The sequence below is a fragment of the Lynx rufus genome, unplaced genomic scaffold (assembly GCF_022079265.1).
Source record: "Lynx rufus isolate CCGP_SWC_20201006 ecotype Redwood Valley unplaced genomic scaffold, mLynRuf1.p SCAF_4, whole genome shotgun sequence".
Lineage (NCBI taxonomy): Eukaryota > Metazoa > Chordata > Mammalia > Carnivora > Felidae > Lynx > Lynx rufus.
The window spans coordinates 12,899,171-12,916,580 of record NW_025814856.1 but is presented as its reverse complement, the minus strand read 5'-3'; the positions used below and the strand labels follow the sequence as shown (position 1 = coordinate 12,916,580).

At 59.6% G+C, this 17,410-nt stretch overlaps 1 protein-coding gene across 17 annotated transcripts in view; it reads right to left on the bottom strand.

Annotated features, from left to right (window-relative positions):
• The window catches only part of MAST3 (microtubule associated serine/threonine kinase 3), a 29,568-nt gene extending 13,008 nt beyond the window's left edge, over positions 1 to 16,560 (bottom strand). For 2 of the 17 annotated variants that reach the window (XM_047095578.1, XM_047095579.1), the window contains exons 1-15: positions 16,379 to 16,559; positions 15,989 to 16,078; positions 8,344 to 8,432; positions 8,188 to 8,260; positions 7,989 to 8,009; positions 7,399 to 7,477; positions 6,792 to 6,952; positions 6,531 to 6,606; positions 6,014 to 6,223; positions 5,816 to 5,917; positions 5,393 to 5,525; positions 3,817 to 3,878; positions 3,331 to 3,416; positions 2,081 to 2,289; positions 1,263 to 1,401 (exon numbers count right to left, since the gene is read on the bottom strand). In XM_047095578.1, coding sequence (XP_046951534.1) covers positions 1,263 to 1,401; positions 2,081 to 2,289; positions 3,331 to 3,416; positions 3,817 to 3,878; positions 5,393 to 5,525; positions 5,816 to 5,917; positions 6,014 to 6,223; positions 6,531 to 6,606; positions 6,792 to 6,952; positions 7,399 to 7,477; positions 7,989 to 8,009; positions 8,188 to 8,260; positions 8,344 to 8,432; positions 15,989 to 16,078; positions 16,379 to 16,425 — 1,577 coding nt within the window. In that variant the 5' untranslated portion in view covers positions 16,426 to 16,559. Of the gene's footprint in view, positions 1 to 1,262; positions 1,402 to 2,080; positions 2,290 to 3,330; positions 3,417 to 3,816; positions 3,879 to 5,392; positions 5,526 to 5,815; positions 5,918 to 6,013; positions 6,224 to 6,530; positions 6,607 to 6,791; positions 6,953 to 7,362; positions 7,478 to 7,988; positions 8,010 to 8,187; positions 8,261 to 8,343; positions 8,433 to 10,934; positions 11,181 to 15,988; positions 16,079 to 16,378 lie in introns of those variants that run through there. The other 15 variants (XM_047095580.1, XM_047095581.1, XM_047095584.1 and 12 more) reach the window with 13 other exon arrangements.
• Between the last annotated feature and the right edge of the window lie 850 nt (positions 16,561 to 17,410).

The window sequence follows — 17,410 nt, the reverse complement described above, 5'->3', positions numbered from 1 at the left end:
GCCACAAGCCAAGAAATCACCAGAAGCTGGGGGAGGGTCCTGGAAGAGATCCTTCCCTGGGGACTTCAGAGGGAGCCCTGCTGCTACCTCGATCTTGGACTTCTGGCTTCCAGAACTGTGAGAATTAACTTCTATTGTTTAAGCCGCCCAGTTCTGTGCTACTTTGCTCTGACAGCCCCAGTGAATGAATGCGCCTTCTCTCGACTTTGGGATGTATTTGGAATTTTCCAAAGTGAAAGGAGAAAGTATCTCTCTCGCGTGTCTATCGTGTGCGCCTGTCTCCCTGAACCTTCGGGGGCTGGGCGCCGGCCTGTGCCATTTTGCAGATGGGGGTCCCGAGCCTGGGAGGGGCAGGTGCTGCCTTGGGGTCACTCAGGAGACCCCACCCCACTCTAGGATGATCCACAGACCTGACGGCACAGAGCATATTGACAAGTGTTGCGCACAGAGGCCCAGGTACATGGCAGGTGCCAAATACACACTTTATTTTCTAAGCCGCTGGCAAACTACAAGACGCCTGAAAACGTGCAGGCTCTTAATGCTGATGTTCACACCCCCGTGCAGCAAGAACCTAAGAAACTCGAGCTCCTGGCCTGGTATCCAGACGGCACTTGATATCAAGAGCAGCCCCTTGCTCTATAAACAGCAGGTGCTCAATTAATGCAGGGGAGAGTGCCTTGCAAATTATGTAGGGGTTATAAAGCACGATGGATTATTCACACACGCGTCTCACGGTCGCCCACAGAGGACCTGGCATGCAGTAGGTGCTTATCAGGTGCTAGAGCAAAATAAACTTCCCAAGGCTCTCAGTGAACATCTCTTCCTGTCTTCCCTGCACAAACACACAACAGGTGCTCAAGACATGCACAGTCCCTTTCTTCACACAGAAGGTCTTGCAAAGGGCACGTCCCTGTTCCCTGTATACAGCCGGTGCCTCCTAAGTGCACGTTCTCTCCTCTTGTGCCGCGGTAACTCTGTGAGTGCACAGTCCCTTCCCCTGTGCGTTGTGTGCACACTAAAGTGCACATTCTCTCTTTGCCTGACCGCACCTCCATAAATACAACTATCCTCCCCTCGCATACAGCAGGTGCCTCTTAAGTACCTGTCCTCCTCTGTATGCACCAGGTGCCCAAAGTTGCCACTGCTCCCTGTCTTCCTGCTGCCAGGGGCCCATGGGCCAGCAGGACCTGGATAGGCGGGGAGCTCTGAGCAGCCCCAGACCCCAATCAGAGGCCCCGCTCCCAAAGCCCCAGGCTGCTCACTTGTCAGGCTTGAGGTCCCGGTGCACTATGCCGTAGTTGTGCAAGTACTCCAGTGCCAGGACCGTCTCGGCGAAGTACATGCGGGCCATGTCCACGGGCAGCGGGCCCATGTTCTTCAGAAGTGTGGCACAGTCACCACCTGTTGGGCGACAGATGCGTTCAGAGGCCCTGGGCTCTAGAGCCTTGCTCCAGGCTTACGAGACCCCCCCCCCCCCACCCTCCTGCAAAGCCTCCCTGGTCTATACCAAACCAAGGCGGGGAACCAAGAAGGGCAGGAGGGAGGGCAGATCCAGATTCCTGATTCTCCCCTGGCAGGGCAGCAGCCCTGCGAGGACACGGTTCCTTACCCTGTACACAGCCAGTGCCTCCTAAGTGCTCATTCCCCCTCCTTGCCTAGAAGGACCTTGAACAGTGCACACCCCTGCACCCCCTGAAGGCCCTGCTCATTCTTTAACTGCAAACCTGATCCAACAACTCTTCTCCCTGGCCCCCAATCATCCTGGCCCTTCCGACCCACACGTCCCACCCTCCCTCCGTCCTTGCTCTTACTTCTGGCCCTCAGGCCTCTGCTCACTGGTACCACCCCCCCCCCCCCCCCGCCTAGGATGTCTGGGTCCCACCCTCACACACCTCTTTGGACTCCCTCAGCCCCAACTGCCCAGGTTGGACCCCCCCCACCACAGACTGAGGAGCTCCCAAGGCAGGCTGGGACCCCAGGGAGGCCGGAGCAGACTCTAGCTTGGTCAAAGGAGGGACTTTCTTCTGGGCAGATGGTGAGCTCCCCGTCACTGGAGGCATGCAAGCCCTAGTGACCGCACCTTCCACATACTCCATGACCATACACAAGTGGCGACGGGTCTCGAAGGAGCAGAACATGCTGACCACAAACGGGTTCTCGGCAAAGGTGAGGATGTCACGCTCCACAAAGACCTGCTGGATCTGGTTGCGCAGAATCAGGTTCTGCTTGTTGATCTTCTTGATGGCAAAGCGCTGCCGTGTGTCTCGGTGCCGCACCAGGTAGACAGCCCTGGGGGAGCCGGGTTCGCCGAGGCTTGAGACCGAGGCCCGGGCAGGCAACGGGCCCCGACCTGGGCCCAGAACCCAACCTGCCAGGCCTCTGCCCGCGCTGCGCCCTACAGCCGGGACACCCTTTCTCCTTACCTGGCCCCTCTCCAAAAGCAGCCACCCTATGGGTTTAAGCTGCCTTTCTTGGTGTCACATCGATATGACAGAGATGGCCCTTGGCTTATGTCTTCACGGCAGACTGAGACCCCTGCAGTCAAAAGCCCCCTGGCACCAAACTCAAAGTGCTTTTTTTTTTTTTTTTTTTTTTAAATTTTTTTTTCAACGTTTATTTATTTTTGGGACAGAGAGAGACAGAGCATGAACGGGCGAGGGGCAGAGAGAGAGGGAGGCACAGAATCGGAAACAGGCTCCAGGCTCTGAGCCATCAGCCCAGAGCCCGACGCGGGGCTCGAACTCACGGACCGCGAGATCGTGACCTGGCTGAAGTCGGACGCTTAACCGACTGCGCCACCCAGGCGCCCCTCAAAGTGCTTTAAATAGGGCCCAAATAAGCAGATTTTTAACCGTTGAGAGCTTGCCAGCTTTGCATCCGTAGTGAAACGATACCAAATTTACTAGCCATCCGGAAGACGAGCCCTGGGGCTAAAAAGACCCCAAGCCACTGCTCCCTCTTGCAGCTCCCTGCTGAGCCACATCACCCAGACGCACAAGCCCCTTCTGGACAGTCTTACCCTGTGAAGGACTCCCCCTCCCACCCCAGCCCCACGCGGACCTGTCAAAGTAGCACTAAAATAACGCTCACTGCTCACTACCGCCACCACGGAGCCATCTTTTTCCTTGTATACCTAGAACTCCCTACACCTGGGGCAGGTAATGGCCTAGACCGTGGCGGAGCCTGTCTGAGACCCTGGCCTGGCTGTACTGTGTCTCTACTGCCCTCTTCAGGCCTCAGCTTCCCGGACTGCACATTCAGGGGCCGCTGGACCTCAGGCATCCCCGTGGGCGGCTGAGAAATCAGTCCCTGGGGGACCCGAGGACTTACCCGTAGGCCCCGTTGCTAATGAGTTTGATGGTCTCGAAGTCATTCTCACACGGCTTCCTCCGCGATGGGCCGACCAGGGCGCGGCTCTAGGGGGCAAAGAAGGGTCAGGGTCCTGCCCCACCTCAGAGCAGGCCGGGCTCCTCCTGCCTTCAAGTCCCAGCCACTGGTCCCGACATCTGATGCTACTTTCTCCTTCCAGACTTCTCAAACTCAGCTTCTGAGTTTCTGAGCTTTGGCTGGAGCCACGTCCTCCTTCCAGAAAACTCCTAGACATCTTCCAAAACGCCCCTTTCCAGTATCCCCTCCAGCCTTGCCCTGTCCAACCGCCAGGGCAGGGCACTCGCCTCTACCTTCTCCCTCAAGTCACAGGCATTTACTAAGCACCTACTACATGCAACACGTCCGCACACCCAGCCCCTCCCACGGCTGCCTGATCTACCTTGAAAAGAACCCGACAGGTGGGGGCGTCAAAGCTCTGTGACTTACCTCCGGGGACTCAGGTGCTGGAGGCTGTCCTCCCTCTTCAAGGTGACTCAGAGGCACCATTTCTGTGAGACAAGGGAGGAGCCTCAAATGATGCCTCCGTGCCTGTGCCTCGATCGCCCAGAGATTTCCCAAGGCCTCCAGGGCTCATCCTGGGGACGTAGTGCCTCCCTGACCGGCTCCCACGATACCATCATCGCATCATCGAGCCCCTACTACGCCCAGACCTTGGCCAAACCCAGGCCAGAGTAAGCAACGCCTGAGGAACTTTCCAGAAGGACCCGTGGGAAGCCCAGCCTCTGAATGGCACAGCCATCATCCTGGCTCCGAGCCTTGGGCCTGTTAACGCAGGCTGTGACATGGGCCCTCTGGGTCTTGGCTCCTAACATCCTCCTCAGCTGAGGGTGTGGCCCAGAGGGAGCCCCCCACCCATGCCGTTTTCTGGCCCTAGGGCTTTGGCAGAGGGGCGGCCCCGAGTGAGCGGCTGGTGCACATGAGCCGTGATGATGGCACTGAATCATGACAGTGTCTCACGGTCACGGAGCAAGGCTGGGATGGGACAATGGGGTCTCACGGGTGAGGGAGGTCTGGGTTTGAATACAGCCTCTTTTACTCAGTAGGTTCCCGGCCGGGGGCACTGGATAGATGACCTGCCCCACAGTCTCAGCTGCCAACTGCCCGGCCACTTTCTGCTTCCTCTGACCCCGGGGCCGCCCACGGCACCACCTGCCTTCATTGGACAGCCAGGCACAGCCGGGGCCACACAGCCAGTCGACAAGCGGTCTGGCCTGGGGCCCGCCGAGGTCTGAATCCCTGCTCGACCTCATCTGCCTGGAGCCTCAGCCTTAAACGGGGACAGTGGCAGCCCAGTCCCAGGGTTAACAGAGCAGTGATGCTGGGCAGACGCCAGCCACTGTGGCAAAGCCCTGCTGACCCCACCACCTTCTCCCAGCTTTGCTTCTTCCTCAGCTCCAGTCGCTTCCCCCCTCACTGTTCTTCCCGCACACCTCAGGGCCTTTGCTTTCACCCTCCCCCCCTGCCCGGCTCACCCCCTCTCTTCCCCAGATCTGTACCTGGTCACCTCTCCATCCGCCAGGACTCGCTTACACATCAACCTTTCCCCAGAGCCTCCCATGGCCGCACCTGGACCAGGTCAGGTCCAAGTTCGACGCTCCCCGGGTCCCACGTCTCAGGTGCACGTCTCCTGACTCTGCTGTCTGGGGGGAGTTCTTGACCAGCTTGGTCAAGCCCACGGGTTGGTTGTCCTGTCCGACTCTAAGTCCGTCTCCTGGGCCACGGTCAGATGATGAAATCAGGAAAGTACTTTGGGGACTCGTGGGAGGAGCGGTGGCTCCTCTTGGAGCCACCCCTTGGCAGGTCAGAGGTCCCGCTTACAGCTGGCTGACCCAGGAACCCCAGGCACTTTCCCACAGTGGGCCCCACAGGTGGCTGAGGGCAGAGCCACAGAGAGACGAAGGACATCATGGCAGCTGTGGAGTTGACGGCTCTGGGTTCGAATCACAGCTCTGCCCCGGCCTCTCCTTGGTTTTCCCTTTCCACCCTACTCCCGTCAGCTTACCCTCGAGGGGGTCCTTAGCCAGGCCCAGCTGCCCAATGATGTACTGAGGCAGGTCCGTCTTGATGCCCTGGCCCTCTCGGGCCTGGCCCTCGGCAGCCTCCAGCAGGTGGTAAAACTCCTCAGGGTCAAACTCCTGGGGGTGGCAGAGGGGCCGGTAAGGCGGGGCTTGTGCCCACCTCCAGGCCTTGGCCCGTGCCGTTCCCTCCGTCTGAAGCAGCTTCACTATCGGTGGCTCCAACTCTCCCCTCCAGATCTCAGCTCCTGGCACTTCCCTGGGGAAAAGAGCCCAGCCCAGCCGGGAGGCACCCCGTGCTCCTCCCCAAACCCCACCCGATGGGCATGTCTCTTGTATCTCAGCAGGACGGTTCTAGCGGCCTAGTCTCAACCGCTGGGCCCCACACCTGGCTGGGTGCAGAGACTCACCAGGCACTCAAGGAGCCTCGCCGGCCTCGAGATGATGATGAGCAGCTTCCGGACAAGCTGGACAATGAAGCCGACCTCCTCACTGTCCGAGCGCTCGTGGGCCTAGGGAGAGGCGGGTGATGGCGTCGCCTGCAGGCCCTTGGCCCTGCCCTCCCCGGGGACCCCTACACCCACCCCCCACCCCCCACCCCCACGCACATCTTGTAGCAGCCTCTCCAGCTTCTCCTGCATCTCCATGAAGTAGCGGGAGGTGACGAGGGCCTCTCCAGACTTGGCCAGGCAGTCGCGGGCCAGCTCAATGATCTGGTGGTGGATGAAGCCCAGGACGCCATCGGCCAGGGCCAGCCGGGCGCCGGGTGCAAAAGCAGCAAGGAATTCTTCCAGGCGGCCTTCCATCTGTGCCGTGGCCTGGGCAGGGCGGATGGGACAACCTGGTCACTGGACGGGGCCGGGGGGGGGGGCCAATACACACAGGTGAGGGCAAGACAGGCAGTTGTGGGGGAGAATGTGATGATGGAGACGACGGGGCCAGAGAACTGGGGGGGGGGGGGAAGAAGCAATATGCCTGGGTTGGAGGGGGGCGCTTTGAGACAGAGAGATAGGGACAGACAGAAATGGAGAGATGGGCGGGATACAGCCAAGAAGACAGGGTGCCAAGGAGGGACAACAACATGGAGGGGAGTTAGGGCCGGTGCAGCCACCGGGCACTGCCCACCTTGGGGAACCTCTCCCGGTACACATGATTCATCATGACGATTTCATTGTCGAAGTTCCCTGTTGTGCGTCCCGGGCTGAAGGGGAAGGGGCAGGCGGGGGACAGTCAGCTTGTGACGTGGGACCAGAAATCCAGTCCGGGGGAGGGTCGAGGATCAGAGGCCAGGCTCGGACAGGGTCAGGGCCAGAGGTGGAGGAGGGGCCACAATGTGGGCCCCAAAGGCAGCCCGGGGAGGGGCCGAGGTTAGAGGTCGAGGCCCACCTGAGGCTGCGGGAACGGGGACGAAGGTGGGGTGAGCGGTGGCCGCCCTCCTCGTCAGCCATGCTCTCTGAGCTGCGGAAATGCTTGGACAGGAAGCATAGTTCATCCGGTGTCGGCTGGAAAGGAAGCTGGTGGAGGCGCTCCCGGGAGGATGAGCTCGACTGGCAGGAGGGGGTATCAGGGCCACGAGTTCACAGTCAGCGCCAAAGCCAGAACCCTAGCATCACCCCTCAAGGCCTAGGCTGCCTGCTGGTCATTAGATGTTAACACTCTCCTGCCTGACTTCTACGCATCCTTCAAAACCCCAGCTCTGATGCCCCCTCCTCCAACAAGCCTCGCCGCCTGCTCCTTAAGCAACCCTAAGACTCCCTCTGGCCAGGCCCTAACCCCACAGGATGGGGATGTCTGTGTCCTCCAGAACGGGGACTCCTTGGGACCGAGGCTGGGTCCTTTCAGGGAGCCATACGTTGCCCGGAATGGGGCACAGAGGGGGCAGCCAGGATGTTTGTTGACTGGACAACTATCCGACACCTTGATAAAAACCAAAGACGTGTCCCGCCCCACCTCGCACCCGCCTGTCTGCTGGCCAAGGTGGGACTGTGGGTACCGAGACGGTGGAGCTGGGTGTGTTGGTTCCATAGCCAGAAGATGGGAGAGATGCAAGGGACCATCTTCTGCCGTCAGCCCTAGAGGGGAGAACCAGAAGAGTTGGAAAGAAGGCATGGCCCCCGTGGTTTGTGGGGACTAAGGACGGAGACCGTGGCTGGCAGGTGCTGGCCCTGTTGGAGGAAGGATCTTCTGAAAAGGCGGCGAACAGAGGTTCAAGGTGAACAAATCCACTGTGTGTTTTCTCCTTGTCCTTCTGACACCTCCTCCAGGAAGCCCTCCCTGACCCAGCTGCCAGTGCCTCCCACATCGAAGCTCTGACCTCTGTGAGTTGCAGTTGCTGGGATACATGCCAGTCACCCCCTTGAGACTGAGGACTCCCCAAGGGTCGAAGTCCAGCCTCCCCCTTCCTCGGCCCCCGGCACAGGGTACGGCATGTAACGGGTGCTCGATAAATGTTAATGAGTGAACGAGTAACATTTAAATGCTTGGTCCAACGTCAACTCTAAGTAAATTAATGATTTTTAGTGAATTAGTGATTTTAGCCTGGATGGTGTGCCCTCCTCCTCCCCAAGGGCTCCCTGAAATTACCTGTCCATGCGCGGGACGTGGCTGCAGAAGGCCGCGCGTTTGCCGGGGGCAGAAGCCAGGGGGAGAGACCGTCACAGGGCAGGGGACAGGGGAGGGGAAAAGGCGAATGAAGAGGCAGGGCCAACCACCAAGGGCATGCCGCTGCCTGTCCCCTCACCGGTTGTGCTGAGGTCATCCCTCAAAGCCAGTGACCACTCACCTTCGGGCAAAGGGGAAGTTCACGGCCGACGCAGCGGAGAAGTTCCGAGGACTATCCAGGGGGCTGTTGCCTGCTGAGGAAGAAGCAGGCAGGGGAAACTGAGGTAGGGGGGGCAGAGACGGGACACCGCCCCTGCAGGCTTGCTCCCACACTCACCTGTTGGAACTGAGAGCGGAGACAGGGGCCGGGAGAGGGTTGGGGAGGGCGTTCCCACCACCAGGCTTTTGCGGTTCCCACTGCGGCAGCTGTCAGGGAGGTGGGGACAAGGTTAGGCGCTGGCCCAGGCCTCAGGGCTCAGAGGACCACGTGCCCAAGCCAGAGCGCACATGTGGCCAGCTTTGGGGCAGGACGGGAAGCTAGGTGTGACCACTGTCACTCTGCCCCCAGTTGGACTCCTGCATGGCCCTTAGCTCGGCCTTTGAGGTCTGGGGTAGTCATTTTTGACAAATGTTGCCTACTGTTAAAACTCTTATTATTATCAGTGGTGGCATGAAACACTTCCAGACTCCTGGGGGACACTGCACATGGCCAGGAGCCCCCCGTGAGCCTTCTCACGCTTCTGTGTTCACCACCCCACCCCCACTCCTTCGCTGACGCCATGCCCCGGCCAGGAGCACTGGCAAATAAGGCAGAGAGTGGAGAGGACCCCGGAGCTCACTGGTGAACTGAGGCAGGTTCCCATTCCATTCCACGCACCCCTTCTCAGGCTCACTGCCCCAATCTCTTGGCGACCTTCCTCCCCACGATCCCCCCAAAATGCCAGTCTGATCCTTATAAAACCCCGAAAATCAGCATCTCGCACCTTAGGTCCTGTCCTTCCTGTTCTACCCAACTTTTGCCCACACGTTCCCCTCCCTCCATCCCCGTTGTCTTCTGGCTTCCAGACCCCCTGGCCCAGGCCACTCCCGCGCTTGCCCAGCCTCTCCCACCTGTGCCCCGGCCCCGGCCCCCGCCCTGGCAGAGGGAAATTGAGAGCAAACCGTCTCCCCACCTTCCCCGGTGCAGTCGCCCAGCAACGGCTCTGCTTGCTCGACAAGTGCAGCAGCCCACATACTCTGAGCCGCCAACGCAGCTCAGTGGCACAGGGAGGGAGAGAGAAACCTCAGGGCCTTACAGGGCCAGGAATGGTGTCCCAGGCAGAAGGCACAGAGCAGGCTAAGACATGGGAGAGCAGGGTCAGCCGCCGACCCAGGCATCAAGACAGGCAGGGAGGAGGGATCCAGCATGTGCACCTGCCCTTCTGAGCTTGTTTCCCCATCTGTACACCCTGCAAGGTGCTGGCAAGATCTGATGCACTACGTACACAGTGTTCAGCTCTGGGCCCAGCACTGGGTCGATGGCCGTGGGCACGTATATTGTCATCTTTCTCCCCACAACTCCTGCAGGGTCTAGTGCACGCAGTGGGAGGGCAGGCAATGCCTCCCCGGTGAATTAAGTCACCCTTTGCCAATCCCAACAAACCCGGAGGTGAGAGACACCAGTTGCACCCACTTCCCAGCCTAGGAAACTGAGGCCACGGATGTCAACAGCCGCAAGGAACTGTCCTGTAGTCTGATGTACAGAAGCAAAAGTGAAACCCACAGGTTCCTGCAAGACTTCCTGCCAACAACCCCCCCCCCCACACACACACCCATACCCCCGCCAGTCCCACATCCTCTCCCAGCCCTCATCTGGGTCCTCAGCTCCATGCTGCACCCCAATGCATCATTTATCACTAACAGCTGCCTTTGGGAAAAACACTTGGCCACCTCCCTCTCGCTCTCAGGCGGGGCCTTCTTGAAAAGAAAACACAGCCATATTTGAGGTCTCAAAGGGGAACCGGGCATCATTTGTGCACTTCCCGAGCAACTGTCTAGTGTCGACTATTTGCTCAGCCCTCTCTGGAGAAGGCCCAGGACGCGGAGAAGCTCTGCCTAGCCATTCAATAAACACCCAAGTGGGACAACACAGAGTGAGAATACGACAGAAAACGCTGGCCTGAGGCCAGCTTCCTGTACCCGATCCCTAAGGTGCCCATAAGCCCTCTGTAGCTCCACAGGATCTGGGAGAAGCGTCTAAGCCCTGAACCTAGCATTCCAGGTCCTTCAGCAGCTGGTCTCGGTGCCTAGCCCTCTAGGAACGCCCCAACCCAGCACCAGTGAAACATCTAAGAACAGAGAGGTTAAGGAACTGCCTAAGGTCACACAGCCAGGCAGTGGCTGGGCAGGAATTTGAACCCAAGTCCTGTAAAGTCCACAGCCCTTACCTGGCCTTTTCTTTTCAGAAGAGGAAACAGACTCCAAGAGAAGCCAGGCTTCGCTGGAGGCTAAACCCAGTATTTTACCCCCGTGACCCCGCTCCTGACGCACCACCTGCATGCCAGCCTCGTGCGGTAAATATCTGCTTCTGAAACAACATTTCCGCTAACTGAGCCCCAGGGCCAGACTAGCCTCAGTTTTTCCAAGAAGCTCCTCCCCAGGTCTCCCAGGCCTAGAGACCCGGGTTCGAATCCTGCCTCGGTCCCAAGTCCCTTCTGCCTGTGTTACCCCCTTAACTTAAGACCCCGGCGGGCAGACACCCCACTCCGGGGTAACGACGGGCGAAACGAGGGTATCTGGGGTCCTAGAGGATACCTCGATCCCAAAGCGTCCCCCCCTGCCCCCTACCGCCGCACACAGTGGCCCACGCCACCCGCCACGGGATATACTTCTGGCAACTCGTGTTTGCTTGGCCGGCCGCCGCGCCTTTGCCCGCACGGTGCCCCCTACCTCTTGGAGCGCTGCAGCAGCGCGCCCTTGGCAAGGCGGCTCCGGTGGCCTGGCGCAGCCACCGCCGTCCAGTAGCTGGGGTCGGACATGCTGCTTCTCTTTGTGCCGCCGCCGCCGCCCGAGACCCGGGAGGCGCGGGGGCGCAGCGGCGGCGGCGGCGGGGCACGAACCTCCGCGGCGGGATTGGCCCCAGGAGCCCCGCGGAGCGGGGTAGGGGGTGCGCGCCGCGGGGCTGGGGTTAGGGGGCGAGGAGGAAGCGCGCGCCCCGGAACGCGGCCGGGAACCCGCCCAGGCGAGCGCGGGGGCGGGGCCTCGCGGGGGCGGGGCCTCGCGGGGCGGAGCGAGCGACGCGGAAGCGAGGCTGGCGGACCCGCGTGCTGGCTTAGTGGGCTGGGCGTTGCCAGGGCCGCGGGCGGAGGGGCGGGGCGTTGCCAGGGCTGCGGACGGCGGGGGCGGGGCGTTGGCGCCTGTTAGGTGAGGCGGTGGAACGTAGCCCCCTTCCTTCAAAACGTCAATCTGCTCACGTCTCCTTTTCCCTCTCTCCCCCCCGCGCGAACCCCTTCTGAGTGTGGCACTTGAGACCTATCCCAGGGCCTGGCCTGGCTCATGCTACCGTGCCCCACGGTGGCTCCCCTTCTTGGAATGTCCTTCCTGCCTGGCAAAATCCAGCGTCCCCTCTTCCAGGAAACCTTTTCTCGTCTGTCTGGCTCTGTCTTCTCGGGCTTGGGCTCCCTGAGGCCCCGGCATCTCTCAGCACTGGACTGGCAGAAAGGACGGGTTGAGCAAACGGAAATCAGGGCATCTGACATGCTTTGCCTGTCTATGGTGACGGAAAGGCCATCAACTTGGCTACCCGACTCAGGGGATACCTGATTTAACTTCTGAGGCCTGTCTTCTCAAGTGTAAAATGGGAGGGAAATTGGGCTGATAGGATGATTACATGAATTAGACGTAAGGTGGCACCCACAACAGTGCCTGATAAATGTGTGATAAATGTTATTAGCATCAGGCTAACTTCCAGCCAGGCCTCTGTTTCTCCCTCTACAGATGTCCCCTCAGGAAAATGGAATGGAATCGGAGGCACAGAAAGGGCTGGGAATGCAGTACCTGTTCACCATAGAAATAGGAACGTCTGACACAGGAGGTAGTGAATTAATGCTTCTTCCTCTCATGACCGTCCCAGAAGTCAGGGACAGTGTCACCCTGAGGGTGGCCTCTTCACAGATCACATGATGCTTTGGGAACCAACCCAGACGCTGAAGCCCAGACCCCATACCTGAGAAGTCATGGATAGGGGCCCCCGCCTGGTGTGTAACCCTAACTCCCCCCAACCTTCTTGCCGCGAATTTTGCTTCTCAGGTTTCTCAAGAGACTCCCCATCCTGCCTTGGCCATGGCCACAGTCACCCTCAGGAAGCTACTGGGTTTGTCCTCCTGATGCTCTCCAGGTCCCCTGGGCCTGGGTCTCAAACACCCCTCGCTGGTCATTCACTCACACGACATTTATTGAGTAACTACTGTGTTCCTGACCCTGTGCTAAACCCTGAGTACCCTGCCCTCAGAGGCCCCAAGTCTGGTGGGGGAAGCAGACAGTAAACAGCAAACGACTCAATGATCAAGATAATTTCAAATACCATAGTCAAGGAAGGAAAAGAACAGAGGTAACAAATGGCAAAGGGCGACTTTAGCCAGGAGACCTCTCTGAGGAGGTGACACATTGAGAAGGAAGAGGGGCCAGCCATGGGAAGTGTTCCCAACAGAGGGCGCAACTTGTGCAGAAGCCCTGAGACCAGACTGAGGGGAAGAGGCCAGCAGGACTTAACATGTAAACGTTGCAGGAAGAGTGCGGTTGTAACGGGAGAAGCAATGGGGAGCCACGGAGGACGTGTGAGCAGGGAAGGGGCATGGTCTGAATTGTTTGTCAATTCCGCCCCTCCCCACCGTCTTCCATGGGGAACAGGAGCTGTCAGGGGCAGGAATGCAGGTGGCAGGAGGCTAGTGAGAGGCTGTAACAGGGTCTGGGAGGACGACACTGGGGCCCGGACCAGGGTGAGGCTGTGGGGAAAAGTGGGTAGATTCCAGACCTGGTTTGAGGCCCAGGTAGAGATGGAATCGTGGTCTGGTGTCACCATATGCTGACATACCGTGCCCACAAACCCTCCCCACCATGTGTGCCAGGGATGCTTCTGCGCAGTTCGTAAAGGAATTACCCGTCAATCCCAGCTGTGGTGGCACCCTATAGTGCCTCCGTGCCCCCCATTACTCCCACTGTGCTGGCATCCCCAGCAGCCACTTCTCCCACGCCCATCTGGCCTCAGTTTCCTCCTCTGCAGAACAATGCTGCAGCTGACAATCCACAACGCCTGTGGCCGTGGCAAAGGCCTCCCGTGAAAGGCTGACTAAGCCACCGATGCCTGGCGTCAGCCCCCTGCCCACCAGATCACGTCCCTCCCCAACTCACCCGCCCTCCGTGGCTCCTCGGTGCTTTTACAGCAAAACCACACTTCTGGGTGAATCCCCCTCCTAGGTCTCAGATCCTAACCCTGTCCGTAACTCAGGACCTGCCTCCCTCTGCTTGTGCTAAGTGACTATGTAAATGGCAAAGCCCCAGTGAGCATACAGAACCCTACCCTCAACCCCTCCGTGGTCTGACCATCCCAAGCCCTTCCCACCTGCCCATGCACTGTCCACACCCCTCCCAGCTCTATATGCTGTATGGTTCTTCGCTCCCTGGATAGAAAAATACAAATTCTTCCTGTCCCTGACATTCAAGGCCCCAGAGGGAACATTCTTCTGACGGTGCTTTTTATTGCCCCCTTGTCCATGAGGGCCGAATTCACGACCTTGAGTTCACGACCTTCTTCGATTACCTCCTGCTCACCACCACAGGCAGAGCCCTCCCACCTCCTTCCCATTTGTCCATGCCATAAGCATTAACTGAGCACCTGCTGTATACCAGGCCCCGCCCTAGAATAGAGAGGACAGATCCAGCTCTGGCCCTCAAGGGGCTCCCAAACCTCTGGGTGAGAAAAATAACCTAAGAATCACACAAGAAAACATGGAAATCACACCCGTAATGCAGTCTCAATGAGGGAAATGGGCAGGCATAATGGATATATCTGGGGCTTGGGAGGCCCTGAATGGGGGCTGTGTTCAGAAAAAGCTTCCTATCTGAGGGCTTGATAGAGACGTGGCAAACAAAGAAAGGAGGAAATGGAGCTCTGGGCAGAGGAGTAGCAAATGCAAAGGCCCTGAGGCTGGACCAGCTTATATTCTAGCAGCCCAGGAAGCCTCATGGCTAGAGTATGGTGAGCCAGATGGGGAGATAGATGACAGGGAGATAAGAGGTGGCAGGGGCCAGACTCATGGGGACTTGGAGGCTGAGGGGACAAACGTGGGCTTATTCCTAGGGTACTTGGAGCAGGGGAGGCAGGGACCCATTTCCTTGCCTGGCCCAAGGTGATGGGGCTCTGCTGCCCTCTGGTGGCGGGTGAGGAGGCTTTTCTGCTCAGAGCCCCAAACTCTCTGCCTCCATTTGCTCCTGGTAAACTGGCTCAGCTGTTGTTCACTTGGTGGTTGAGGCCAAGCAGTCGGTGTGAGATTTGGCCCGACACTCTTTCCCAGGGTACCTCTGCACAACATACTCTGATGTCCTGGGTTTCCTCCTCCCCTAAATGGGGGGTACAGCAGTCCCCACTGGATACCCCGACCTGGTCTAGGCCCCACCATTTTCTACCCAGATGTTATCCTGGCCACCTCCCTTCCTATCACTTGTCCTCGGCAGACCTTTCTTCCCCCAAGGCAGCCACAGAAGCTTTTCAATTCTTGGTCCTGCCTCAGGACCTTTGCACGTACAGTTCCCATTGCCTGGTACCTCTCTTCCCCTAGCTCTGCCTCGACCTTGGCTAAAACACCACCTCCCCCAAGGGGTCACCGTCTGAATGGCTCTTGTTTGTCTCCTCACTTGTTCACTGCCCACCTCCAGAGATCTGACTGAGAGGCCCATGAGGGAAGGATTACGTTAATCTTGTTCACAGCTATGCCCTTAGCATCTGGCTCACAGTAGGTACCTACTTAACGAAGGGAACTGTCTGTTGCCCAGCACCCAGTGAGGGCTCCAAATTGTTCTCTCTTCTCCCCACGAAAGGTCTATTGGAAAGAATCTAATCAGTTCGTTCATACTGAGGTATAAATGATTGATGGGCCATTGAATTCTAGACATGACTGACTCACACATCTGTCACCTCCCTGAACTTTTCCCAAGGCGTGCGAAGAGCCCACGACAACCCTGATCTTCCCTCCCATAGAGGGGGCAAGACCCTGAGATGCGCCAGTCACAGAGGCTGCCTCAAACCCTCAACAGACTTTGGTAGCCAAGCTGGCCCTGATGCTCGGTCCTCAGACGTACTGAACCAGGAGAAGTGGCGTCTCCTCTCAGCCTCAGTTTCCTCAGCTGAGAAATGGGGACAGGAAGGGCGCCTCCCTCTCGGCTTGTGCAGGAAACAGAAGGTATTTGGTACAGGGCTGGCACTCAGTCAAGCTGGTTCTTTCCTCCTGACGCCACTTTGCCTGGTACAGTGCGTGGGGCTCTAACGGTGAACTCTCAGCTTTGTGTGTGTGTGTGTGTGTGTGTGTGTGTGTGTGTGTGTGTCTACATTCAGAGGGAGGAGCTTTCTGGCCAGCTGAGCTGGGTGTGGGGAGGGTCCTGGAGGTCACAGGCTGGAAGGCAAGGCTGATTCAGCAGGGAGGGCCCAGAGCAGGCTGGGAACCCAGCATCTGTCCCAGGGATGTCCTTGGGCCACAGCTCAAGTTCTAGCCTCACCTTGGCCACCTGTCGGATGGAGGACCTGTTGGCTGTGGTTGAAAATGGAATTTCCCCCATCAAGGCCCTAATGTGGATAGTAGTTTCATTTTATGGAGGGGTAAACTGAGGCCCAGAGAGGTGATGTCACCAGCCCACAGTACCTTGGTGAGGAAGCTGGGTCTGGGCGGCTTCCAAGGTTCTGGGGTGTCAGGGCAATGTCCGAGCCCCGCCCCCCAAGTGCTGTCACTTACCTCCAGGGATGCAGGCCCAGTGAGGGGCTGCAAGGGCTGCAGGGGCTGCTGGGGCTCAGCAAAGATGGGCTCTGGCTGCTCGGAGACAGACTGTAAAGAAAGAGGCCGGGGACGGTGAACCTGGTGGTGGCCCCTGCGTGTGGCCGAATCCGAATTCGGACCCGGACTTAGGTTCCCTTAGGGAGAAGGAGCCCCCAAGGCCCGGGATTCTGGGTCTCGCCAAGGCCGCGGGGGTGGGGCCTGACCGATGACCGATGACCCGGGAGGGCTCCCCGGAGGCGGCGGTCTGACTCGGGGCGACTTAAAAAGAGACGCGGGGGGGAAGGGCGGGTTGTCTGTCTGCCTCTCTTCCTCCCTCCCCATTTCCCCCCTTCTTCGCCAAGCACTCACTCGAGGGTCAGCGCCGGGATGTGAAGCTTGTCCCTGCGAGACTTCATGCTGAGGCCGCGGTTGCGTCTACGCGGCTGGGTGCCAAAGCCCTCTTTGTGGCCCCCAACCCCTGATGGTGGCGCGATCGGACAGACCCACAGAGGCGGACGTGGGGACAGCACGCCTGGCGGGCGCGACGGACGCGGCGGCGCGGAGGCCGGGCCGCCGGGGGCGCGGGGGGCGGGCTCTCTCCGCCTCGGGGCGGGGCTCGGGCCCCGCACCTGCGCGCAGGCCCAGCCCAGCAGGAAAAGTCGGGCTGCGGGAGGCTGGAGTGGCAGGTGCCACCCCCTCCCGGAGAGAGGGACGCCGAGGCTGCCGGGTCTCGAGCCCCAGGGCTGCGCGGCCGAAAAGGAAGGGCGGTCACTGCCTCCTCGATTGGCATTATTGCTCCATCGCCTGGCCCCACCCCTTCCCGGCCGGGTCTCTGCCCTCGCCCCACCCCTCCCCGGGAGGTGCGGAGGTGGGGGGGGGGGTGTTGTCTGTCGGACCCCGGATCTGAGCGCGTCCCGCCCCTATTCCCCCACCGCCTGCCGCTCAGCACAGCCCCTCGCGGCGGGTCTCAGCATCCCCACGCACACCAGAGGCCGGTCCACGCCTCCAGGCCTTTGCTTCGCTGGGGTCCCTGTCTGGAGCGTCGTCCCCCTCACCCACATCCCAGTTCGGTCCCATGGGCCCCTCTTGGGCGGAGCCGTCCCTACACAACAACCCATGGCGCCCCGAGTCCCACCCTCCCTTTTGCCCAGCCCAGCTCCCAAGACTCCGGGGTTGTGTCTGGCTATGGCCACCCCCCTCGACACCCCACTTAGACCCGGTCAAGAACGCGGTAGGTAGCAGAAAGTAGACAGCTCTCAGGGAGTCTTTGTCCTCGTTCTGCCCCGTGGCCCAGGACTTTGTCCTCCGTGGTTCTGACTGATTCCGGTCCACCACCCCGCCGCCAGCCTGGGCAAAGGCCAGGGACAGTGCCCGCCTTCCGGTCAATGCCGGAGCCCCGCC